At 36.8% G+C, this 26,908-nt stretch overlaps 1 protein-coding gene and 1 pseudogene across 1 annotated transcript in view; one reads left to right on the top strand and one right to left on the bottom strand.

Moving 5' to 3' along the window:
* Positions 1-26,908, bottom strand: part of ADAM10 (ADAM metallopeptidase domain 10) — a 194,947-nt gene that overhangs the window by 120,349 nt on the left and 47,690 nt on the right. The window contains exon 2 of the mRNA XM_037833846.1: positions 22,267-22,417. Coding sequence (XP_037689774.1) covers positions 22,267-22,417 — 151 coding nt within the window. The remainder of the gene's footprint in view (positions 1-22,266; positions 22,418-26,908) is intronic.
* LOC119530910 lies at positions 1,642-2,096 on the top strand (annotated as a pseudogene).

Here is a 26,908-nt window from a genome sequence, read left to right as displayed (position 1 = left end):
AGTATCTTTAACATATCACACTGCTTCCTTCTTGCCTCCATGGTTTCTACTGAGAAATCTGCACAGTCTTATCAAGCTTCCTTTGTATGTGATGGATCGCTTTCTCTTGCTGCTTTCAGGATTCTCTCTTTTTCTGTGACATTTGATAATCTGATTACTAAGTGTCTTGGTGTAGGTCTATTCAGATCTATTCTGTTTGGGGCATGCTACGCTTCTTGGATCTGTAATTTTATGTCTTTCATAAGAGATGGGAAATTTTTTGTGGTTATTTCCTTCATTATTGCTTCTGCCCCTTTTTCCTTCACTTCTTCTTCTGGGACACCCATGACACATACATTCATGTTCTTTATGTTGCCATTCAATTCCCTGAGATGTAGCTCATATTTTTCCGTTCTTTTTCCTATCTGTTCTTTTGTGTGTAGGCTTTCAGGTATCTTGTTCTCCAGTTCCTGAGTGTTTTCTTCTGCATCTTGAAATCTTCTGTTGTATGTCTCCATTGCGTTTTTCATCTCCGTGTTGTGTTTTTCATCTCCGTGTTGTGCCTTTCATTTCCATAGATTCTGCCAGTTGTTTATTCAAACTTCCAATTTCTACCTTCTGTTCACCCAGTTCGCCCAATGTTCTCTTTATAGCCTTCATCTCTTTTGCCATATCTTCCCTGAACTCATTGACTTGGTTTTTGAATTGATTTAGCATAGTCCTTTGAAAATCTTTAGTTGATTGTTTCATTAAAGTGAAACAATGTCTCAACTCTATCTTAATTGAGGTGTAAATTTGTTCCTTTGACTGGGCCATATCTTTGTTTTTCCTAGTGTAATTTGTAGTTTTCTACTGTCTGGGCATCTGGTTTCCTTGGATACCCCAATCAGACTTTCCCAGACCAGAACAGGTTCAGGTCTCAGAATGGGGCTATATTCAGTGTCAAGTTCTGCTGAGGGTGTGTCTTAGAAGATTTGACAGACTTTCCTGTGAGGCCTCTAGCTGCTGTGCTTTTCCTAACCTGCCCAGCAGGTGGCGCCTGTCAGCCTGTCACTCCCGACTGGTGTAAGGAGGTATGGCCCCTTTAATGCTCCGCTTAGGTTGTTTCTGTTTTGACTGTTTTCCCCCAGGCCCTGGGGTCTGAGTTCTGAAGGGAGGGCCAGCATTAGAGCTGGGCCCCGCTTCCTTCCTCTTAGGGAAGATATACCCTCTAGGGAGTTATCTTCTGCATTTGAATTACTGCTTTGTCTCTCTGACTCTGTTAACTCCACCCCTGTCCGGGTCAGAGCACTGCAAACTAAAAATGGCTGAGGCTCTCTCCACTGAGCCACACAGGTTGAGAGAGAGAAAAAGGTAAAGAAAGCTCCCTTGCAGAGCCAGTCCACCACCTCCCCAGTGTCGCCCGTTGGTCAGAGAGAGCACCCGGTCTTCCGGGCTCCCTTTCTCAGGGCACAGACATTTTCTGGCTCTCTAAGGTCAGTTGTCTTTAAAAGCCTCTGTATTTTTCCTTCTTTTTTTTTTATTTTTATTTTTTTCCATCAGCCCCACCTCTTCTCCACTAGGAGCAACCTCAGGGTACTTTGCTGCTTGTTAGGGCTTTGCCTATGTTTGTACCTTGTATTCAGCAGTCCACATTTGTTAATTAAAACCCCAGTTGGGAAGATGGCAGGACTGCCCCACAGGACTATCAAGGAAACCCAGCGTTTGCTGGCAGAACCAGCTCCCAGTATTAAAGCAGAACCAGATGAAAGCAACATCCATTATTTTCATGGGTCATTGCTGGCCCCCAGGATTCCCCCTTTGAAGGAGGGACTTTAAAACTTGAACTCTTCCTTCCAGAAGAATACCCAATGGCAGCCCCTAAAGTACGTTTCATGACCAAAATATATCACCCTAATATAGACAAGTTGGGAAGAATATATTTAGATATTTTGAAAGATAAGTGGTCCCCAGCACTGCAGATCCCCACAGTTCTGCTATCAATCCAGGCTTTGTTAAGTGCTCCCAATCCAGATGGTCCATTAGCAAATGATGTAGCGGAGCAGTGGAAGACCAACGAAGCCCAAGCCATAGAAACAGCTAGAGCATGGACTAGGCTATATGCCATGAATATTTAAATTGATCTGATCATCTAGTGTGCATCACTTCTCCTGTTCTGCCAAGACTTCTTCATTTTTGGTTGCATTCAATGGACACAGTCTTAGAAACATTACAGAATAAAAGCCCAGACATCTTCAGTCCTTTGATGATTAAATGCACATTAGCAAATCTAAAAAATAAATAAATAAATAAAATATAACATAAAATAAAATAAAACCCCAGTTGGAGCTAGGTTGCACTGTATTTGCTCGCTCTGGGAATGCTTCTTTCTCCCATAGTGAGGTCTTGCAGCTCAGCCTGCCATGGGGGGAGGGAGCTCCCAGTGCAGTTCTGCAGTTTTTACTTACAGATCTTACGCTGCACTCTCAGCCATTCCACCCAATGCAGGTTGGTGTACAATGTGTGGACAGTCACGGATGTCCCCCAGCAGTTGTTCCAGATTATTTACTAGTTGTTCTTGGTTGTTTATTAGTTCCTCCAGGGGACTAACTAAATTCCACACCTCTCTATCTGCCTTCTTGCCCCCACACCCCCCAGTCAATACACATATTTTTTAATAAAGGATAATATTTTGAGAAACCATTTATCATTGTGGTGGTTTGAAGCTGTTATATACACCAGAAAAGGCCATGTTCTTTTAATTCTTTCCTGTGGATACAGATCTATTGTAGATGGGATCTTTTGATTAGGTTACTTCAATTGAGGAGTTGCCCCATCATGGGTCTTAATCCTTTTACTGGAGATGAAGCCCAGAGAGCTCAAAGAAGACCTAGAGAAGCTGAGAGATAAGGACATATCCACAGAAGCTGAGAGAGGAAACCACTGAAGTTAGAAGCTGAACGTAATGAAGCCTGAGAGAGAGGGACCAGCAGACACCAGCCATGTGCCTTCCCATGTGACAGAGGTGTCCCACATGCCAGCAGCTTTTCTTCAGAGAAGGTATCATCCTGCTAATACTTTAATTTCACAACATTAGAACTGTAAATTTGTAAGCTAGTAAATCCTCATTGTAAAAGTCAACCCATTTCTGGTATACTGCATTCTGGCAGCATTAACAAATCAAAACTATATACACATACATAATTTTTTTTTAATTTTCTATATAAAACTACCTGTAAAAGAACATCTTTGTTAAACAGACTAAATACTAAATGTCCAAGGACTTAATATATCTGTCACTTGGGATTTATTGTTCTACAAAATTCATTATACCCTAAAAGCATTATAAGGAAGAACATTAATATATTATATGATGGAGAAAAAAAAGGGGAGGGGGATAAAATTTCAAGAAGACATTTACATTCAGTATAAGAATGCTACACCCTCTTACCCCCAAAAAACAGTTTTATATCACTTAAGTTGTCTAAGCAGAGGCTAGATAACTACCCTAGAAGGATATTACAACAGAGAATTTATGAACTCTTGAACTACACTGCTTCCAACCCTGATACTGATTTCATAATAAGAAAATCACCTTGTACATATGAAACATTATTCTCAATATAGATTTGAATTTAATTAAAACTATAAATAAAAGCAGCTCTCAATTATCCAAGTAGAATCAAGTAGTAGTATAGATAATAAGAACAAAAAATCAAATTTAGATCATACTCCAAAGATGCACTGCTTTTATTAATATCAAAATTAATTTGTATCTAACACATGTATCAATAGAAGAGGGAATGAGGAGAGCCTAGAAGCCAGGTAAGTGGCAGCAAGAAGCCAGAGTAAATTAAACTACAAATTAATAATCAGAAGTTGGACATAATGCCAAGCCGCTGGATTCCAATTTCATAATTTTGATTCTGTTACTATCTGCTTGATATTTTGTACCTTTCCACTATTTTAATACTTATATAAAATGCAAATTCTTTGCAAAAGTTTTATTGGATAAAAAACATAATATGAAATCATAACAAAATGTAGCTGATTGGCAAATCACATACTACCTTCAGTTTTTCAACAAGCATTGAACTTTAAAAATCTGAAAACATAACCTGATTGTTGAATTGTTTACACTTTTGGTCCAAAAGTCAGAAAAACTTCAGTGAACACTACTTTATGAAAATCATGGCATTCCAAAAATCTGGGGCATAAAATAAAATTGTGTGGTGAAAGACAACTTTCTTAGTGGTAAAAGCCCCAAGAGATTTAGTAAAGATGGTGAACGGTGGTGATAATAATAGGATTAGAACACCTCTTACATTTATTCAGAGCTTTATGATCTTCAGAGCACTTTTATATGTATTACTGCATCTTATCATCAGTAATATTTCAAAGGTGATGAATAATTTTTATCAAAGGATATGACTCACAGTCACAAGATTAGAACTAGGTGTAGAACTCTAGCATGCAGTTACTGCCTATTGCTCTTTCTACTATACCATAAGCACGTGAGATGAAGAAGGTCAAACTAATACCTGCTGAATGTTGTAACAGTCTTAATGTAATATCAGTCTCCCACCAAGTCACCTTTTAAAATCTGAACAAATTAATACAAGATATAAAAATGAAAATACAACCTCATTTGACTTTCACTGAAAATTGTGCTTTAATCTAGAAGAACTGAAAAGCATCATAAGAAATTCTCTTTAATTGTTAATGCTTAAAACACTTCCCATGCCATGACTATACTTTGTTCCCTTTTACTAGGTTTGTTTCAGCAAGTTTAATTCTTTTGCTTTATTATAATGTATTATACTGTCATTGAAGATAAACTTTAAATTTCCTTTGAGGAGGTAAGATACCCCATATAAAGAACATTATTAGCACTGGAATGCTTTCCCACCCTCAGATTAAATCACTCCATTGATTCAATGGATCAACAGAAACTTAGTCACTCATCTTGATTATAATAATCCTATTGTAATTATTTCTTTTACTCTTTTTGCATTCCTCAGTGATATTATAGTAAAGCTGTAAAGAATGGAGGGAAGTCGGTTATAGGAGGGCAAAAATTAGTTACCAAATGAAAGCTTTTTGAAAAATTCACCAAGCAGATGCAAAGCAGCCAAGGCTATCAATTCATGAGTCCCAGTATTCTGAAGATGCATTTGCACCATGTGGTAATAATAGCTGGTTTTCTTTTCTCAGGTTTTAGCAAAGCACTCTACTCCTAAACCAGACAAATAATAGAGGTACAGGAACGACTCCTGAAGCAGAGTAACAAAATAAAAAGTTAATGCATGATTCCTTGAGTTTTTGGAAGTACATGTACCTTCTACATCTTTATATAAAATGAGGTATCCGTCTATAGGTTGCACAGTAAGAATATAGAGTAGAAAGAAGTTGCCTTTTCCCATATGATCGCCATTTGGCTAAAGATAGTGTGGCTCTGACTCTCACTAGAAAACAGCAACAGATAAAGGGTGCATCATTTGAACAGAAGCCATCGTAGGACAAATAGCCTCAACTTAATGAGGTACCTTGGCAACACAGGGAGTAAACCTAAGGCAAAATCTTACTTCAGAGTACTATAAGTGTAACCCTGGAGCCCCAGAGACAAGGACTGTCTTCATGAATAGAGGTCAATCATGTAGGCTCCTTAAACTGGGTTAGCAATTCCTCCTAATAAAACTGCACTTAACTAAGTTAAGTTCATGCCTCCAGATGCTCTTTTTCTCTTAACATTCACCTTCTTAATAAATATGTTTGAGTCTTCATCCAAATGAGTTTCTAAGGTAAGTTGCCAATATTAACATAAAATATTATAAATCAAATCAAATATCTCATGTACTTCCACCAGCACGTTTTGAAATGTAAAAGCCCAAAGGATGCATGGATGGAAGGGTGGAAGGATGGAAGGATGGAAGGGTAGATGAAAGGATGGAAGGAAGGAAGGAGGGAAGGAAGGAAGGAAAAAATAGAGGTTTGTAGAAGGGGAAAGGGCAGAGCCAGCCCAAAGGCACCCCACTAGGCAAAACATGAGACATCCTTCATAGAAACTCTAGGGCTCCCCAGTTCGAAAAACAGCTCAAAGCTTAACTGATAGCCCTGAGGTACAAAAATTACCACAAATAAGCAAAAATACGTAAACAAGAATCTAGAAGAGTTCCCAAGGCAGATAAAAGTGAAACTAACACTTGAACTAAAATAAGTAACTTTATGGTATGTAAAAAGGCAAATAGATCATCATTGTGAGTCTTTCCCATATAAAGGAGAGCAGAGATGGGGAAAACCTACCATAATGGCAGTTACAAAATACACAAATAAGTAAATTTATCTAGTAGAGAGAAAAAAGGGTTTTTGTTAATATTTTCTGACTTCATACAACTATGTAATTAAACAATTGACAAGCAAAACTACTGTATGTAAAAAACTAAAACAATGAAAGGATTTAAGAGCAGAGGGAGGGTTCAATTACTCAGCTACCTAATGCAAATCAAATGCATAAAATCATAGAGATCAGCTAAAATTACAAACTTCACAAATCAGAGAAGGGTGACTTGACCAAGATCATACAAATAAAACTGAAGCTTGAATCTAAACCAAGGTCTTTAATTAGCCAACCAATGACATTTCCACCAGTTCCATCCTACAGGATACACATAAGCATATATAAGGTAGCTCAAGGATTGCAAAATACAGGACATATTCCTAGTGAAAGACAAAAAAAGGACTGAATTATAAAGCATAATCAATAGTTTATCTAAAAGAATGTGTCAATGAAAGGAACTCTAAAAGGAGATCAAAGAAGTAAAACTGGCAAACTGGAGATGAACATCCAAAGAGAGTGATCAGAACCATGAACTTGATTCTATGGTATTCCTTCATTCCACAGATACTTATTGAGAACTTACTAGGCCAAGAAAAGGTTTAGGCCAGTGGATACAGGAGTGAACAATGCAATCCAGAGAATACATTCTAGTTTATACATGGTTAGTGAACAGAGAGCAAGGGAGGGAGAAAGGAAGGAAATGAGGGGAAAAGTCAGTTTGTAGTGATAAGTGCTATAAAGAAAAACAAAGCAGGATAGAAGCACAGAGTGACAGGAGGAAGAAGGATACTACTTTACAAAGGGTGTAGAGAAGCATTCTCTGGAGCCATCTGAGCAGAGACTTGAATGAAGTGGAAGAACAAGAGCCATGTGTTTACAGAGCGGAGCAGGCAACGGTTTCAGGAAGAAGGAATTGCAGGTGCAAAATTGGGCATTGTGTGTTGAACAAAAAGAAAGAATTGGGGCAACAGTACTGTGAAGAAGTAGAAGGAGAGCAAGAGACCAGGTAAGAGAAAGGAATACGACACACAAAAGGAACTCAAAAGTCATTTGTTGAATTAATGAAGACCTGTTTGGGCAACTAGCAGATGATTCTATCAGTAGCAAAAGCTCTCTAAAACATCTCTAGGATGATATCCCTATAAACTGTAACATTCTCTATTCCTTTTTGTCCCCCCCCCCCCTTTTTGTTTGCTGTAGGGCTGCCATCTGCCACACATGCTCATCATCTCAGATCATTTCTCTTTAGAGATGAAACTAATCATCTCTTCCCTACGCTCCTCAATTATTGCATTATTACACTCCCGACCCCATTACTTTGCCACATCCAGGGAGCTTTGAAGATCCAAGCCCTTCCTCCAAACTCCACTGCTAGCTAAGTTCCTCCCATCCAACTGAGGCCACTCATGTAGCTCAGACCTCCTTCACTTGGATAAACGACTACTATATTTAAATTTTTGTCCTCAGTGTCTCTTCCACTTAAGATGTACTTTTTGATGAAAAAGAGGTACTGCTTTCTGCTAAAGCAGAGTTTGACAGTCTTTCAATTTGTCTTGCTGATAATCTTAACTTCTGGAAGAAAAAGAATACAATGATGGGAATTTCTATTCCAACTTTATATTGATAAACTAGGAATAACTGGTTGATGATGTAGTGACAAGAACCTAGGAAGAAAGAAACGTCAGGGTCCTACCACCTTGCAATTTGTTATAGCAAAAAGAGAAAGCATAGGATAGCAAAGGTTTCAATAGAGCATTTTTTAAAATGCTCATCAAAAAGGTAAAAAAAAAAAAAACTACTTGGGGATTTTAAGAAGAAATAGATTCTCAAAGAAGAGGAGAGTTTAAAAAATGGAATCTTGACTGCAAGTTTAAATAACACCAATTAAAAAAGCAATCTTCTAAATATATCAACATGGCCTCAGAGGAAGTTCTCTTACAAGCACCTGCATTAAAAAAGATTCATACAGATGAAAGAAGGGACATAATCAAGAACCATTGAATCCACGGAAATAGAACCAGGAAATCTAAGGCCAGAATAAGCTTATGCCTGGAAAAAGTTCTAAAAAATACTTTCAGCAGGACAGTAAAGTTATTTTACTCTTTCTAGTAATAACCAGGTCAATCATAACAGTCCAGCAATACTCACATTAAGGTGGTGTACTGAGTTGAATAGAGCCCCCCAAAATTCATGTGCACCCAAATCTCAGAATGTGACCTTATTTGGAATCAGGGTCTTGCAAATATAATTAGTTAAGTTAAAATGCAATCCTACTAAATGACGGTGGAGTGAAAAGCTTCAGGGCCCTGTCAACCCAAAGGAGCTTTGAACTACCACCAAGAATTGGCAGAAACATCTTTCTCAAAGCTCCAGAAAATGGTTAAAAGACTGCAGTAAATCAAGAAAAAGGGTGAGTACCAAATCTAGAAAAAGGCTACTTAAAAGTGGTGGATCTCCTGGTCCTGCTGCTATCCCTCACCAACTCAGTATAGAGCCAATCGGCACTCCCAGGGCAGGTATCTAGTCGCAGCTCCAGAGGGAACAGAGTAACCCTCATGCACAGATTATGAGTATGTATGTCTGGTGATATAAAGAGGGACTGACCAGGACACTCATCTCAGGCTCACTATCCCAGAATTTGCCCACAGGTGTAAGACAGGTCACAGAGCTCTCCTACAAAACTCTGTGGGAGACCAATCAAGGCTGCCTGGACAAGGGAGTACTGGACAAGAGAGTGCAGTACTCCAGACCATGACAAAGTTGTTGCCTATGAAAGAGAGGACATTAATCTTTGTGAAAATAGGCACATGCCGAAGACAAGATGGATGCAGATAAAGGATCAGGGAGGCATCTAAGCTTCTGCCTGGAACTATTCTACAAAGTCATTGTATGGATAAGCTCTGAAGGTGAACAATCCACAGATCAATCTGGAAAGACTGGGAAAGAAGAAAAAAGAATAAAGAAAAGTGAACAGAGCATAAGGAACCTGTGGGACATCATCAAACATCCCAATATATGCATGTGGAAATACCAGAAGAAGAAAAAAGAGAGAAAAGGGCAGAAAGAATATTCAAAGAAAAAATAGCTGAAAACTTCCCCAATTTAACAAAAAACATGAATATACATACATGTCCAAGATGCTCAACGAACTCCAAACAGGATAAACCCACATAGACCCACATTGCAAAATATTATAATCAAATTGTCAAAGTCCAAAGATAAAGAGAGAATTCTGAAAGCTGCAAGTGAAAAACAGCATGTCACATACAAGGAAGTCTCAAAAAGTGCCAATTTCTCATCAGAAACCATGGAGACAAGAAGGCAGTCGGATGATCTATTAAAGTACTGAAAGCAAAAAAAATGCCAACTAAGAATTCTATATCCGGCAAAACTGTCTTTCTAAAATGAAGAAGAGATTAAGATATTCCCAGATAAACAAAAGCTGAGGGAGCTTGTCACTACGGCCCTGCCCCACCACCACCACCACCACCACCACCACCAAAAATGCTAAAGCGCTCTGCAGGTTGAAAGGAAAGGACAAGAGAACAGATAGAAGCAATGAAGAAATAAAGATCTCCAGTAAGGGAAATGGCATGGGAAAATATAAATGTCAGTATTATTGTAGTTTTTGTTTGTAACTCCACTTCTTCTTACAGGATCTAAAAAGCAAATGCATAAAATGTAATGATAAATCAGCGATTTTGGACTCATAATGTATAAACATGCAATTTGTGACAAGAACCACATGGGTGGATGGAGGGGTTTGGGAACAAAGTTTGGGTACCCTATTGAATCTAAATTGGTATCAAAGCAAATGAGATTTAGGATGTTAAATTTAAGCACCATGGTAACTGCAAAAAATATCAGAGAAAATGCAAACTTGCAGAGCCAAAAATTAGAGCATAAGTTGCTGGGGTAGGAGACAGGGGGAACAAGGAGTTAATGTGCAATTGTGTAATGTTTCTATTTGGGGAGATGGGGGAAAGTTTGGTAATGGAGGGTGGTGAGGGTACAACAGCATTACGAATGTGATTAATTCCCCTGAATGGTAAGCTTGGGAGTGGGTGAGATGAGAAAGTTTATGTTGTATGTATGTTCCTACAATTAAAAAAAGAAAGAAAGAAAGAGCAACTAAAGAGACAATGACAATTAAATGTAGTACACGATCCTGGACAGGATCAAATAAGGGAAGAAGAAAGAGTCGACAGAAAACAAATGGGACATATAAAAAATTGGGGATATAGATTGTTTTAGTTTCCTAGGCTGCTCAATTAAATATCATGAAAGGGGCTGGTTAAAAAACGGGAATTTAATGGCTCATAGTTTTGAGACTAGGAAAATGTCCAAATCAAGGCATCATCAAGGTGATGCTTTCTCCCAGAAGACTGTGGTGTTCTGGGGCTAGATGCTGGCAATCCTTGAACCTTCACTCTGTTAAATGGCAATGCACATGACGGCTTTTCCTGGGCTGTCATTTCTGTCCCAGTTACCACTGAATTTCAGCTTCTTACTTCCCATGGCATTCTCTTTGTCTGCATGAATTTCATTCCACTTATGAAGGACACCAGTAATAGAATTAAAATGCACCCTAATTCAGGTGGGCCACACTTTAACTGAAGTAACCTCATCAAAAGGTCCTACTTACAATAGGTTCACATCCACAGGAATGGATTAAGTTTAAGAACATGTTTTTCTGGGTACATAAAGCTCCACACCACCACATTCCGCCCTGTTTACTCCCCCAAAAATGTACTTTCTACGTGTAAAATACATTCATACCATCACAACATCTCAAAAGTCTTATGTCTTTTCAAGACAAAGTCTCATCAAAATCGGCTATGGGTATGGTCTGTGCTGGAGCACAATTTCCCTTAGTCTGTGAAACCTAGAAAACAAGCTATCTGCTTCTAATATACAGTGGAGGGAACAGGCATAGGTTAAGTATTCCCATTCCAATAGGGAAAAATTGGAAGGAAAACAGGGGTTACGGATCCCAGACAATTCCAAAATCCAGCAGTATAAACTCCATTCGATTTCAAGGTCTGAGATCCATCTATGTTTTGACCTCTGGGCCTAATGGAACAGCAGCTCCACGCATTGCAAATGCTTGTGCAGTGATCATGCTCTCCCTGAACACTGGGGTGAAGGCCCCACCCTGTTTGAGCATGGAGATGGCAGCCAGTCTCTGCAAACCCTGGGGCATAAGCCCCACCATCTCCAAACATCGGGATGGAGGCCAGGCTCTCCACGAACATCAGAACACAGGTCCCATCCTCTCCAAGCATCAGGATGGCAGCCAGTCTCTACAAAAATGCCGACACACAGGCACTTTCCTCTCTGAACATTGGGACGGCAGCCAGGCTGTCTGAGAATGCTGAGGTACAAGCCCCACCATCTCTTAACATTAGGGTGGTAGCACTCTCCCTGGACAATAGGGTGGAAGGCCCACCCTCTCCAAACACCGGGGCAGACCTGCCCTTTCCACACACTTGATGGGCCCACTCTCTGGGCCCAAGGAGATCTCTTCAGTCCAGACCTTAGCTTCCACAGTTCAGCCTTTGAAGTCACTCTTCCTTCGGTTTGTCCCTTTCAGTTCAGGTTGGCAGTGGTTCCACTCACATATATCTCACAAAAAAACTTGTGAGCTTTGCATGTAGTTCACAGGGGTCCAAACTATTAGACAAAAGGACTTTCCATAGATCCTTCCTGGATAACTGCATTTCCAATCCCGACTTCCCCTGAAGCGGCTGACTGGTTCCATGTTTAATTAAATCCTCACTATTCTCCAGGTACTCACTTTCTAGAAGTTCAGGGAGGTCCCTGATAGAGCCACTTTTGGCCCGAGTCTCAGAGCACACTATCTGGATAGGCTCAGAATTTTCCAAACCATCAATTTCTAGTTTCTTTGTGCCCAGTTCAGTTCTCAGCTTATCCTTTTCCTCTCCCACTATAAGCCACAAGAGGAAACCAGGCTGCACTTTCCATACTTAGCTTGGAAATCTCCTCAGCTAAATATCCAAGTTCATCACTTTGAGTTCTACCTTTCATCAGATATCAGAACTCAATTTCCCCAAGTTCTCTGCCAGTTTAAAACAAGGATTTCCTTTCCTCAAGTTTCCAATAACACATTCATCGTTTCCTTCTAAAGCCTCATTAAAAGTACCTTCAGCATCCATACTTCTACCAATAATGTCTTCAGAGCAATTTAGCCTTTTTCTATCAAGCAACTCAGGATTCTTCCAGCCTCTACCCATTACCCAATTCCAAAGCCATTTCCACATTTTTTGGCATTTGCAAGAGCAGCACCCAACTCTCCTGGTACCTAAATCTGTTTCAGTTGCTCAAGGAAATAACATGCAATGGGTTGGTTAAAAAATGGGAACTTAATAGTTCTCAATTTGAGACCAGGAAAAAGTCCACACAAAGGTATCATCAAGGCATGATTTCTCCCCAGACTATGGCATTCTAGGATTGGCTGCCAGCAATCCTTGGTCCTTTGCTCCTCTATCACATGGAAATACACATGGCAACCTTTCCTGGGCTCTCAGCTCCCTTTCAGGTTCCACTGAATTTCAGCTTCTTAACTTCCTGTGGCTTTCTCTCTACCTGTCTAAATTTCATTCTGCCTATAAAAGACCATAGTAATAGGATTAAGGCCCATCATGACTGGGGGGGCCACACTTTAATTGAAGTAACTTCTTCAAAAAGGTTGTACTTTCAATGGATTCACACCCACAGGAATGGATTAAGTTAATGGAACATGTTAATCTGGGGTACATACAACTTCCAACCAGTACACAGACTGTAAGGTTTATATCAATGTTAACAATCTTGAACATAACTGTACGTCAGGTGGTGACGTAAGTGAATATCCTTGTTCTTAGGAAACGCACATGGCAGTATTAAATGTTCAAGGAGCATGACGTACATAATCGACACTTAAGTGTTCAGAAAATGGATTGACAAATACATATACAGACAGAAGGATGGATGGATGGACAGACAGATTGATAGATGGATAGAATGATACTGCAAATGTGGAAAAATGTTGAAATTGGTGGATATGGGTATCTGAGTGGATAGCAGTATACTGGAATTCTCTGTAAGGGATTTGTATTATCTTTGTAAGTTTGAAAATATCTCAAAATATTTTTTTTTTTAAATTCCAACTGTCTTTTTCAAGAAATAAGTAAGCTAGTCCTAAAATTCATATGGAATTGCTAGGGACACAGAATTGCCAAAAGAATCTTGAAAATGAACAACAAATTTGGAGAACTCAAATTTCAAAACTTCTTACAAAGCTACAGTAACTAATCAAAACACTGTGGCATTAATAAAAAAGGAGAATAAATTTTAAAAAAGCACTGTGGCGTAAGGACAAATAGAGATCAATGGAATGGAAATGAGAGTCTAGAAATAATCCCATAGATCAGTGATCAAATGATTTTCAACACGGCTAACAAGTCTATTCAGTGGGGAAAGAGTTTCTTTAACAAATGGTGCTAGGACTAGGTAGCTACATGCAGAAGAGTGAATTTGGGCCCTTATCTCATGCCATATAAAAAAATAACTGAAAATGCTCTCAGAAGAAAACACTGGGATAAGTGTTCACAACCTTGGATTAGTGATGGATTCTTGGATATGACACCAAGCATATGACACCAAGAGAAAATAGATAACTTGGAATTCATCAAAATCAAAATCTTTTCTGCAAATGTATCTCAATAAAATTGCACTTAAAAAACCTTTTCTGCATCCAAGGATACTAATCAAGAGAACGAAATACAATCTTCAGAATGGGAGAAAATATCTGAAAATCATATATCTCGTAAGAGTCAGGTATCCAGAATTCAAAAATGAACAAAGAACTTAAACAGTCATTTCTCCAGAGAAGATATACAAATGGCCAAGGAACATATGAGAAGATGCACAGTATCATTAATCATGGGAGATTCAAATCAAAACCACAATTTGATACCACTTCACACACAACAGGAAGATATACTAAAAAATGGAAATTACAAGTACTTGCAAGGATGTGTAAAAATCAAAGATCTCATACATTGATGCTGGGAATGTAAAATGTTTCAGCCATTATGGAAAACAGCTTGGCAGTTCCTCAAATTTAACACAGAATTAACATATGACCCAGCAATTTCACTCCTAGATATATACAAGAAAACTTGAAACAGGTGTTCAAACTGAATCGTACACTTGAAAGTAATTAAAACGGGAACATTTTAGTTGTACATGTTATTACAATTAGAAGTTTTTTTAAAAATGAGGTCATTCTAGATTCGGTTAGGTCCTAATCCAATGTGACTGGTGTCCTTATAAGAAGAGGGAAATCTGGACACAGACACAGAGAGGAGAACACCATGTGAAGACGGAGACACACAGAGAGACGACTGCCACGTGAGGACAAGAGGCAGAGACTGGAGTTATGTTGCCACAAGCCAAGCTATGTTTGGCATCACCAGAAGCTAGGAAGAGGCAAGGAAAGATTCTTCCCTAGAATCTTCCCTGCCACTTGATTTCAGACTTCTACCTGTCACAACTGTGAGAGGATAAATTTCTGTTGTTTTAAGCCACCCAGTTTGTGGTACTTTTTTATAGCAACCACAGGAAAATAACACAGCTGGTTAGGCCATATCTGAAGTACTGGGTTCAAGTCTGGATTCAGCATTTTAAAGTCAATGACAAGCAAACATGCAAAGAACAACTAAACAAAACAGAAAAGAGAAATCTAAGAGTAGATCTAATGCTGGTCTTCCAATATTTTAAGGGCTATTATCCAGAAAGGAGTTACTCTAAAGAGCAGAAATAGGAAGAGATTTTGGTTCACCTCCACATAAAAACCTAACAGTAGCTGTCCAAGGGAAACCGTTATCTTAGAAGAAAATAAGCTACACTTCACTGAACACAAGTGAAGCTGAACAGCCATGTGTTCAGAAACACTGTTCAATATTAAGAGGAAAGTCTCTCAGAGACAGAGAATGTGAAGGGCTCAGACTGATAAAGAGTATGCTATTTATGAAATTGAAATGTAAAAACATTTTGGGAGTCATATATATGCTCACAACAGTTTTACTATGGATAAATAAAATGTATTTGTGCTTCATACATTTAGAAATAAATTAGCCAAGCTCTACTTACAGAATAACTGTGTCCGTGCAACAAATCACCAAAGAATTAGAAGAGATAGGTCCTCAAAGACATTGTCCAGTATGCTCTTGTAACCAAAAAGTAAAATAATATATTGACTATTACCATGAATCACTAGAAACCCAAATCAAAAAAAGTTATTTCTTTACCCTTACGGATAACTATGATGTATCCAAATCTGGATTACTATGTGAATTAAATCAAGGAAGAGCTAACAGAACCAGAGAAGTACAAAGGATAAATATTGGGAATGTTCAGTATGACAAGTTCAGGAAGCAGCAGCTGACCACTTCCCTTCTTGAAATACTCTTTTCCTTAGCTACCATGATACCATGCTCTCAGGTTGTCTTCTACTTTTCTCATCAGTCTTCAGTCTCTCTACCTTTTTTTTCACCTAATCCTAAACATGTTTGCATTCAGGAGGCTCTCTCCTAGGCCCTCTTCACGAACTTCACACAACATATCCAAAACTAAACTTAAAATCTCTCCTCATATTTGTAGCATTCCTGCTTTCCCTTTCTCAGTAAATGGCCCCAAAGCCACAAAGTTGCTCAAATCAGCAAACAGTCATTCTTGACTCCTCTCTATATCCCATAATCTATCAACCAAGTACAATCAACTCTATCTTCAATATATCTCTCAAACCTATTCACTTTCTTTCATCACCTCTACCACCTTGGATGAAGATCCAAACCACCACTCTCACAAGGACTAGTGCATCTAGTCTTACTCCCTTACAAACTATGATTCATTTGCAGCCAGACTGTACCTTTCAAACTTCATAAAGTTACTTACCTTCCATGCTAAGTAAAAAACTGTCACCATAAACTCTCAAGGATCTGCTTACCTCTCCAACTTTACTTGAAACCACCCTCCTTCGCATTCTAAGCACCAGTCATATTGGAATTCTTTCAATTCCAAGAACATGACACTCTCATCTCAATTTTCCTTGCAGAGTTTCCTCTGTCTAAAACACACTTCCTCCCCTTCTTTGCCACCCAAATCCTTCTCCAGTCATACTTCAGGGATCATCTTCAATGCCAATTAGGTAGGGCTCCTTACCCGACCCCCAGAAGCAATTCCCCCGTACTCTCATTCCAATCTTCTGAACATTCCTTTCTTAACATTTATCACAGCTGTCATTCCTATTCCAATACCTGTTTTTCCCACAAGTCCATAACTCCACAACAAAAATTTTTCTGTCTTGTTCAGCTACTCTATTCCTAGTGTCTAATAAAGTGCCTAGAATACATTATATGTTTAATAAACATGTAAAATAATGAAAAGATTGAAATAAATTAAAACACAAAGGTAGAATTAGTAAATTATAGCATATTAAAACTAAAAAGACCACAGTTCCAAGTCATATATCTGATAAAGGCTTAATATCCAGAATATATAAAGAGATCCTACAACAATTATAAAGACAACCAACCGAATTAAAAACAGAGAAAGGAGCTGAATAGATATTTCTCCAAAGAAGATATACAAATGGCCAATAAGCATATGAAAAGATGCTCAACATCATTAACCATTAGGGAAATGCAAATCAAAACCACAAATGATGGCTTCACACACACTAGGATGGCTATTAATAAAAACAACTAAAAAAAAACAAGTGTTGGTAAGGATGTAGAGAAACTGAAATCTGCATGCATAAAATGATACAGCTGCTGTGGGAAAGTTTCACGGTTCCACAGACAAACTTAGAATTACCAAATGATCTGGCAATGCCACCTCTAGGTAAATATCCAATGAATTGAAAAAGATACTCAAACAAATACCTGTACAACAGTATTCATAGCAGTTTTATTCACAATACCTAAAAGCTTGAAACAACCCAAGTAGCCATGGATGGATAAACAAAATGTAGTATACACATACAATGGAATACTATTCAGTCATAAAAAGGAATGAAGTTCTGCAACATGCTACAATTTGGAGGAACCTTGAAAACAGACATAAAAGGACAACTATTGTATGATTCCACTTATATGAAATACCTAGAAAGGGCAGTTCATAGAGACAAAGTAGATTAGAGGTTACCAGGGACTTGGGAGAGAGGGAACTGGGCAGTTATTTCTTAATGGGTACAGAGTTTCAAAAAAATAACACAACTTACACAAGGCTTAAACACCAGTGGGGGGTATGGAGGGTGTGGGGACCAAGGTTGGTTATAAAAGGATTAAATCTGAGTTAGGATGCTTGTCTCACAAAAGACCCAACTACACTTGCAATATTTTAGTATGAAATATAACTTAACAATTGAGGAAAATGCTGGCTGGGCTTTTCTACTAAGCATGTCTCTAATTTTTAAAATCCAATTTATAGGTCAACTCTAGAAACTCTGACATTAAAAGCTACACAACTAAATAAACTATCAGACACATGTGATTTTAGATCATTTTTAAAGGAAAGAATTTTAAATAGAAAAAACACTTTTAACCTCTTACTTCCATTCCCTTTTCAAAGTAGGAGAGAAACTAGTTTTAAAGTTTTTTTTAAAAAAAGTTATTCCCCTTTTCCACATAAGTACCAGCTAGTTCTTAAAAACATGTAAAATGAATTTGATTATTTCCAGTTTAGATCATATCTGTGAAGCTACACTCAAAGCAATGATCAGCTCACAATTTTGCATCTTAAGGACAAAATTAACATAAACACAGCTCAGCTCTAGCTTTTTATACTTCAGTAAGTAATTCAAGTAGTCAGTGTCCCTTCAGTTTTGTTCTGATTTTTAACATATCTGTAGGATTTTGCTTTCTGTATAAAGAAGAATTGGGTAAGAATAAAGTGTATCACATATTAGAAAATCTACTACTGAGGCAAACACGAGTGTGAAATGCACTTAAACTAAGAATATATATTAAAGGACACCATACCTGTCATAAAGTAGGCACCAAATAAATACCATTTTTCTTCACTTACCTGCTCGAATTTTATTGGGAGGGATTTAAGGACCAAATCAACCTTTTTCAAATTTTTATTTTTCCATATCCATAACAATGGCATTTTAGACAATTCAAATGTATTCCTTAACTTTTCTTTATGAGCAGGCATTCATTCGTGCTTTCTGGATTCTTTCTGCTTTTCAAAGTCTGTTGGTATGTCTGTGGAGTTAAAAGTGTCCTAGGCTTCTCCTACTCCACTCATGATTATCACAGAGTTACATACAACTCAAGACACTTCCAGACTAACCCAACTCCAGTCAGGAACCAGCCAAGGGGACACATGTGTTCTTGATACCATCATATTTCAGGAGTAAGGAATAATCAGGTCCCAAACCGCAAAAAAAACTTCCAATCAAATGTTTTTGTTTTCAGCAGACTGTAAACTCATTGTTATATAAATACAAATTATTATTATCATCACAAAGTTGTTGTTTGTACTACAAATTGTTATTAAGAAAATAATCAATAAATTCTATATAAACACAAATCCTGTGTAGGAGGGGATGTACTGGACCAAAACTACCATTTGTTATATGATAGAGGTGCAGGACAGACTTAGCATGAAGTCTGTAATTATACCATTCAAGTCATTTTGTAGGCCTACTTCTAAGGAAGGGAGAAATAAAACCATGACACCATCACATTTTTAGTTAAGGTATACAGGGTTTAACTATCGTAGTTACAACATGTTTTAAGGGTACAAATTCTGAAACACTCTAAACAAAATAATTGAGGCAACAAAATAAAATATCTGAAATTAGATCTATGCTAGAAAATGTAGTGCATTTATATACATCAATAAAACAGATTTCTGTTAAAAATATCTAGTATGGCCACTTATATATAGCATGAAATTTCCTAGTTCCAGGTCCTTTGCTGAGAGCCTCAGTAAGAAGTTCTCTTTCCTTTTAAACACCCATAGCACACATTTTTCACATTTTTCATATTTTGCCTGTTTTTACAACGACTTGTGCACACCCTATTGTTCCTATTAGATTTACATTTGATTTATATTTTATGACCAATAAAGTAACATTTAACTGTAGGTCAATAAATATTTGTTAGAAAATTGCATAACAGCTATCACACAACTCCACAAAAAGAGTTAGAGATGTGGTTTTACCACATGCTAAATTTGAATTGTGTGAGAGACCTAATAAAAATCTAATGATGCAACAGGAATGTGGTATTCAAACCAAAGGCAGCTAGAATCTCATCTTTTCCTTTTGACTGACAAATCATATTTGGAATATAGTACTAAATTTATTTTGAGACGATCACTAAAAACTTAGCAAGGTTAATGACTGCATATTATTTAATGGTACTAACAAAGAATGGGTAATTCAAAAACATCTGAAGTTAAGAGTCTTAAAATTTAAATAAATTGTTGTCACTAAAATTTTTATCTAGAACAACAAACAAGATTCTGAAATGAATCTTTTTTTCCTTTCAAATTAAGTTAGATTTTGTAACTCAACAGTGCTTTTGTGTTACAATGAGCATTACTTCAGAAATAAGGAAAATACAATTAATATAATTAGTATATTTATTTCCATGTGTAAAATACTTTAAGTTTCAGAACACTTTCTGATCATCAAACTTCTTATCCATTAAATGTTTCTTAAGTATCTGTACAACATGTGCAATAAAATGGACAATGCTAAATGGTAACCAGGATATCTGCCTATAAGGAACAAAAACATGGTTATAAAAAAATAAATAAGAAAAAAAAATTTTTTAAGACAGAACAAGAGCACAAATCAAATGCCAGTGGTGCAGGTAAGTATCTTAAAAGTTCAGAGAAAGGGATTAAACTTCAAAGAGGTAGAACTTGAATTGTGCATTAAAAGATTTTTAGGATTTAAGATAAGTGACATAAAGAACAAACTGCATATGATATCAGCAAACAATCTGAAGATCACTCTCAGGGAACACTTCAAGTTAGGAAGTAAGATGAAATAAGTTTAGAAAAATAGACTAGGATCATTTTACGGAAAACCCTGAAAGCCAAATTAGGAAATCTATCAGTCACTAATTGAACACTTAAGAGTAATAACCTGACATGAAAAAGGAAACATTTAGGAAAGGGTCATCTAGCAGCAGTACACAGGATAACTTTAATGATGAATGGAGCAGAAGCTGGAAAATCTATTAGGAGATGAATAATATAGGTTTTAATCAATGTTACATCAGTAGGAAAAGTCCAAAAGGAATAACTTATTCATTACAGCAGGTAAGACAGGGCCTAAGATTACCCAAGATTTTGTATCTAAGCACCCCTAACAGACAGAAAGAATAGAATATGGGCTTTTGAGTCAGCAAAGTCTTGGTTACATGCTGTGAAGTCTTAAACAAGTTATTTAACTTCTCTGAGTCTTAGTTTCCTCAAATATAACAAGATATTTACACTGTTTAACTGTTAAGAAGATTAAATAAGAAAATGCATATAATACACCTATCTATGCACCTGGAACAATTACAACAGGTACTCAATATATATGATTTTTACCTCTCTCCCTTGGTTCCCTGTCCTTTATCCCTTAATAAATTTGTCTGAAAATTAAGTAGTACATCACATAAACTATCTACCAGTTGATATTTTAGAGCTGACAAAATTCAGTTAATGAGAAACTGAATGACTTATTTAACAACATACAACTTAATTACTATCGCAGCTGACCAAAACAGATCTACTGACCATAAAACATTAAAAAGTAGTGCAAAACCATGAACATACTTCTTCAAAGATAGAGCCTCTATAAATAAAATGTGGTATATACATACAATGGAATATTATTCAGTGATAAAAAGGAATGAAGGTCTCATACATGCTACAGCACTGATGAACCTTGAAGATATCATGCTGAGTGAGATAAGTCAGATACAAAGGGGCAGATATTGCATGATTCTACTCATACGAAATAACTAGCAAAGGCAAATCACAGAGACAGAAGTAGAGCACACGTTACAGGGCCAGAAGGAGAGGTGATAGGGAGTTAATAAGAAAAGGGTACAGGGTTTCTCTTTGAGATAACAGAAGACATTTAGTAATGGATGGTGTTAATGATAGCACAACACTGCACAAGTGATTAATCCCACTGAATTGTTATGCTTGGAAGTGGTTGAGTTGGGAAATTTTATGTTGTACATATGTTACCACGATTTAAAAAAAGAGAGACACTGAAGAGACAGTGACAATTAAATGCAATACATGAACCTGGACTAGACCTAATAACAGAAGAGAAAATGTCCAAAAGGACATTTTTGGGACACCTGAAAAAAATTGGAATATAAACTGAATGCTTTTTATGAATGTTAAATTTCTTGAACTGGACAACTGTATTTATTGTGGTTACATAAGTAAATATCCTTGTTCTTAGAAAATACACATGGAAGTATTAAGTATTAAAGGAACATGATGTATGCAATCTACTCTGAAGTGTGAAGCCAGAAGTAGAAAACAAATGTGGCAAAATGTTAAAAGTTGGAAAATCTGGGTATCTGGGTACAGGAAATATTGGAGTTCTCCAAATTGTCAATAATTTCTGCAGCTTTCTTGTAAGTTTGAAAATATTTCAAAATAAAAAGTTAAGAAAATAGATATCCTCCAATAATACAACAAAAGAGGACTTAATGTATAAATTTAAAAACACGTATCTGTTTCCTTAATAGTATAAAAAGCGTCAACTATTTTAAATGAAGATATTTTAATATATATATTAAATTCCAGTGAAAGCTGCATTTCTAAATGGAGACCTTCCTTTAGAGAAGAATAATTAAGGGTATAAATATCTTCTCTTAACTTAGATTTGAACATAGGAGAACTTGAAACACGGTAGCAATAAATTTACTCACCTTCCGTGGGCATGGAAATCTAGGCGTAAAAACTGGTCCTCATGAGAGACCGCTCTTTTGGCACGCTGGTGTTTTTGGTGTAATGAATCCACATCATAAGATAATCCTTCATAATGTCTAATGTATTTATTTAAAGGATTTCCATACTGACCTACAAAAAATAAACACTTTGAATTAGTATGTTCTTGAAGGCCCCTTCTGGTTATAACATGATTCCATGATGATTCCATAGCCATAAATATGTATGAGAACAAATGACTCACTAATCCCAACCAGTAGTTTATCTTCACATACTTTAACTTATTATATTGGGAATTTTCAAGCATACACAAGTTTGGATGTTAGCTGTAGATTTGTCTTACATGTTTTTTATCAGGTCGAGGAAATTCCCTACGGACACATAGCTGATAAAAACTATCAGGAACAGATGTTGATTTTTGTCAACTACCCTATGTGCATCTTTTATGATAATGATATGGTTTTTTCTTTTTAGTTTAATAGGGCAAATAAAATTGACTGATTTTCGAATGTTAAACCAACCCTGTGTTCCTAGGATAAACCCCACTTCATCATAGTATAGTATATTTTATATATTGTTAGATTCTACTTGCTAAAATTTTGCTTAGAATTTTTATTCTAAGCAATTTTAATTGTTCATCCTAAACAATTCTAACAAATATTCTACATTCATAAATGATATTGGTCTGTAGTTTTCTTTTTTTGTACTGTTTTTGTCAGGCTTTTGTATCGGGGTAATGCTGGCCTCAAAAAATGAGCTGGGAAGTATTATCTCTTTTCAATTTTCTGAAAGAATTTATGTAGAAGTGATATTATTTCCTCCTTAAATATGTGGTAGAATTCACCAATGAAGTTTTCTTGGCATGGAGTTTTCTTTGGGGAAAGGTTTTAATTACAACTACAAATTCATAAGCATATGAAGAGCTATTCACGCTATCTATTTCTTCTTGAGTGAGTTTTGGCAGTTTGCATCTTTCAAGGAATTTGTCCATTTCATCCAAGTTGCTTAATTTATATAAAGTTGTTCGTAATTTCCCTTATTGTGGTTTTTTGATATCTGTAGAATCTGTAGTGATGTCATCTCTCTCAATTCTGATATTAGTAATCTTCTTTTATTCCTAATCAGTCTCGCTAGTGGATTCATCAATCTTACCAATCTCCTCAAAGAACAATTTTCAGTTTCTTCAAATTTTCTTCATTATTTTATTTTCTATTTCACTGATTTCCACTCTGATCTTTATTATTTATTCTATTCTGCTTATTCTGGGTTCAATTAGTTCTTTTTCCAGTTTCATGAAGCAAAGCCCTCAATTTAAGATGTCTTCTTTTCTAATATGGGTGTTTTAGAGGTATAAATTTAGAGGTATTGCTTTAGCAGCATTCTACAAATTGTTACATGGTGTTTTAATTTTTGTTCAGTTCAACATGCTTCCTAATTTCCCTTTCTATTTCAACATGATGTATTCAAGGTTCACCCATGTAGTAGCATGTATCAGACCTCCATTCCCGTTTACAGCTGAATAATATTCCACTGTATAAATATGTATACACACACACACACATACACTCACATTTTGTTTATCCATGAATCAGATGATAGACAGGTGTTTCCACCTTTTGGCTATTTTGAATAATGCTGCTACAAATATGTGTGTACAAATATGTGTCCCAGTCCGTTTTCAATTTTTCTGAGGATACACCTAGAAGTGGCATTCCTGGATCATGCGGTAATTCTATGTCTAACGTTTTGAGAAACCAGCAAACGGTCTTCCACAGTAATTGCACCATTTCACATTCCCATCAACAATGTACAAGGGTTCCTATTTCTGTACATCTGTGCTACCACTTATTATTTTCTGCCTTTTTACAAGAGTCATTCTAGATGGGTGTGAGGTGGTATCTCATTGTGGTTTTCATTTACATTTCCCTAATAGCTAATGATGTTGAGCATATTTTCATATGCTTACTGGTCATTTGTATATCTCCTTTGGAGAAATATCTATTCAATTCCTTTTTTCATATTTTAATGAGTCTTTAGGCTTTTTGTTGTTGAGCTGTAGGAGTTCTTTATGTATTTAGATATTAAACCCTTATCAGATTTATGGTTTCCAAATATTTTCTCCTGTTCTGTTGGTTAATAATGTCCTTTGATGCAAAAATGTTTTTAATTTTTAATTTGAATTTACCTTTTCTTTTGTTGCCTATGTTTTGATGCAGTCTAAGAATCCAGTCTAATACAATCTCCTGAAGATATCTTCCTGTTTTCTTGTAAGAGAATTTACAATTAGCTTTATAGTTGGCTCACATTTTGATTTTGATCCATTTTGAATTAATTTTTGTATATGCCGTGAGATAGGGGCAAACTTTTATTCTTTTGCATATGGATATCCAGTTTTCCCAGCACATTTGTTGAAGAGATTAATCTTTCCCCTTTGAGTGGACTTGGCACCTTTGTCAAAAATCAACTGACCATAAACATGTGGGCTTATTTCTGCACTTTCAGTTCTATTCTATTGGTTTATATGTCTGCCCCTTTCCCAGGACCACACTGTTTCGACTACTGTAACTTTGTAAAAAGTTTTGAAATCAAGAAGTTTGACTCCTCCAACTTTGGTTTTTTTCAAAATGGTTTTGGTTATTTGGGGTCCCATGCCCTCCCATATGAATGATGAAAGAAAGAGAAAGAAAGAAGGAAAGAAGGAAAGAAGGAAGGGAGGAAGGAAAGAAAGAAGGAAGGAAGGAAGGAAGGAAGGAAGGAAGGAAGGAAGGAAGGAAGGAAGGAAGGAAGGAAGGAAAGGGAAGGGAAGGAAAGGAAGGAAAGGAAGGAGGGAGGGAAAGGGAGGGAGGGAAAGGGAGGGAGGGAAAGGGAGGGAGGGAAAGGGAGGGAGGGATGGAAAGGAAAGAAGGAACAGAAAAGAAAAAGAAAAAGGAAAAAGGGGGAAAAAGCTGTGGGAATTTCAATTGAGATTGTGCTGAATCTATATACAGCTTTGGACAGTTTTGACATCTTAACTGTATTAAGTCTTCCAAACTACGAGCATGGAGTATCTTTCCATTTATTTAGGTCTTCTTTAATTTCTTTCAGTAATGATTTGTAGTTTTCTCATATAATCTTCATATTTCTTGAGTTTTGGTTTTGGATTTGTAGGTTTATAGGTTTTTTTCCAACAATTATTTCTTCAAATACTTTTCTGACTCTTACTTCAAAGACTCCAATTACAAGTACACTAGGCCACCTGAAATTGTCCCACAGCCCTGTGTTTCATGTTGGATAGTTTCTATTGCTATGTATTCAAGCACCAATCTTCTGCAATATCTAATCTGTCCTAACACCCATCCAGTATATTTTTCATCTAAGACAATGTCTCTAGGAGTTAGATTTGAGTCTGTTTTATATCTTCTGTCCCTACTTAACTTTTGAACATATGAAATACAGTTACAACAGCTATATTAAAGTTCTTGTTCACTAATTCCAATATCCATGTGAATTCTGGGTTGGTTCCAGTTGATTGATTATGCTTCTCATTATGGGTCATGTTTTACAGCTTTATTGCATGCCTTCTAATCTGATTGAATGGATGCCAAAAGTTGTATATTTTACCTTGTTAGGTACTAGCCATTTTTGTAATTTCTATAAATATACTTGAGCTTTCTTCTGGGTGAAGTAAAGTTACTTTCAACAGTTTGATCATTTACAGTCATGTTTTTGTAATTTGTTAGGCAGATCCAGAACAGTGCTCAGTTTAGGGCTAATTATTCCACACTATTAGGCAAGAGATATCTCACTATTCTACCCAATATCCCATGAATTAAGACTTTTTTCCAATCTGGTCAGTGAGAGTAGGCACTATATCTGGCCCTATGTAAGACCCTGGCAGTGTCACCTCTAATCTTTTTGGATGATTCTTTTCCCAACTTCAGGTAATTTCCTCACATGCATTCTCTAATCAGTACTCTGATGAATATGCAAGAAAAACTCTGCAGAGCTCAGGGATTCTCTCTTATGCAGCCCTCTTTACTCTGATACTCAGTTCTGTGAACCCTAACAACCTTGGTGTCCCTTGAGTCTCAGCTTCATTTCCTCAACTCAGAGCGATCACTGTCCTCCACCTGGGTTCTATCTCAAGAGGCCCCAGCAAGGAAACTCTTTCAAGGCAGAAAGCTGGAGCAATCATAAGGTTTCCCTCATTTGTTCTCCCCTCTCAGGTATCACTATCCTTCATTGCCTGATGACCAATGTCTTAAAAACCACAGAGGATAGCACAACATTAAATGTGATTAATCCCACTGAATTGCATTTAAGGGATTAGTCAAGATGGGGAATTTCACATTGTATGCAAGTTCCACAATTTTTTAAAAGAGAGAGTAGAGACAATAACAATTAAATGCAATACATGATCCTAGACTGAATATAATAATGGAGGAGAAAATGCCCAAAAGGACATTATTGGGACATAGGAAAATATTGGAATATAGACTGTAAGCTTTGTATCTATGTCAAATTCTTAAACTCGATAACTGTACTTAAGGTTACATAATTGAATATCCTTGTTCTTAGGAAATATTAAGAAATTATCAAGTGTTCAAGGAGGATGATGCATACAATCTACTCCCAATTGCTGAG

The sequence above is a fragment of the Choloepus didactylus genome, chromosome 4, assembly GCF_015220235.1.
Source record: "Choloepus didactylus isolate mChoDid1 chromosome 4, mChoDid1.pri, whole genome shotgun sequence".
In the NCBI taxonomy this organism is placed as follows: domain Eukaryota; kingdom Metazoa; phylum Chordata; class Mammalia; order Pilosa; family Megalonychidae; genus Choloepus; species Choloepus didactylus.
The sequence above is the reverse complement of the archived record's forward strand: the minus strand, read 5'-3'. Positions and strand labels throughout refer to the sequence as shown.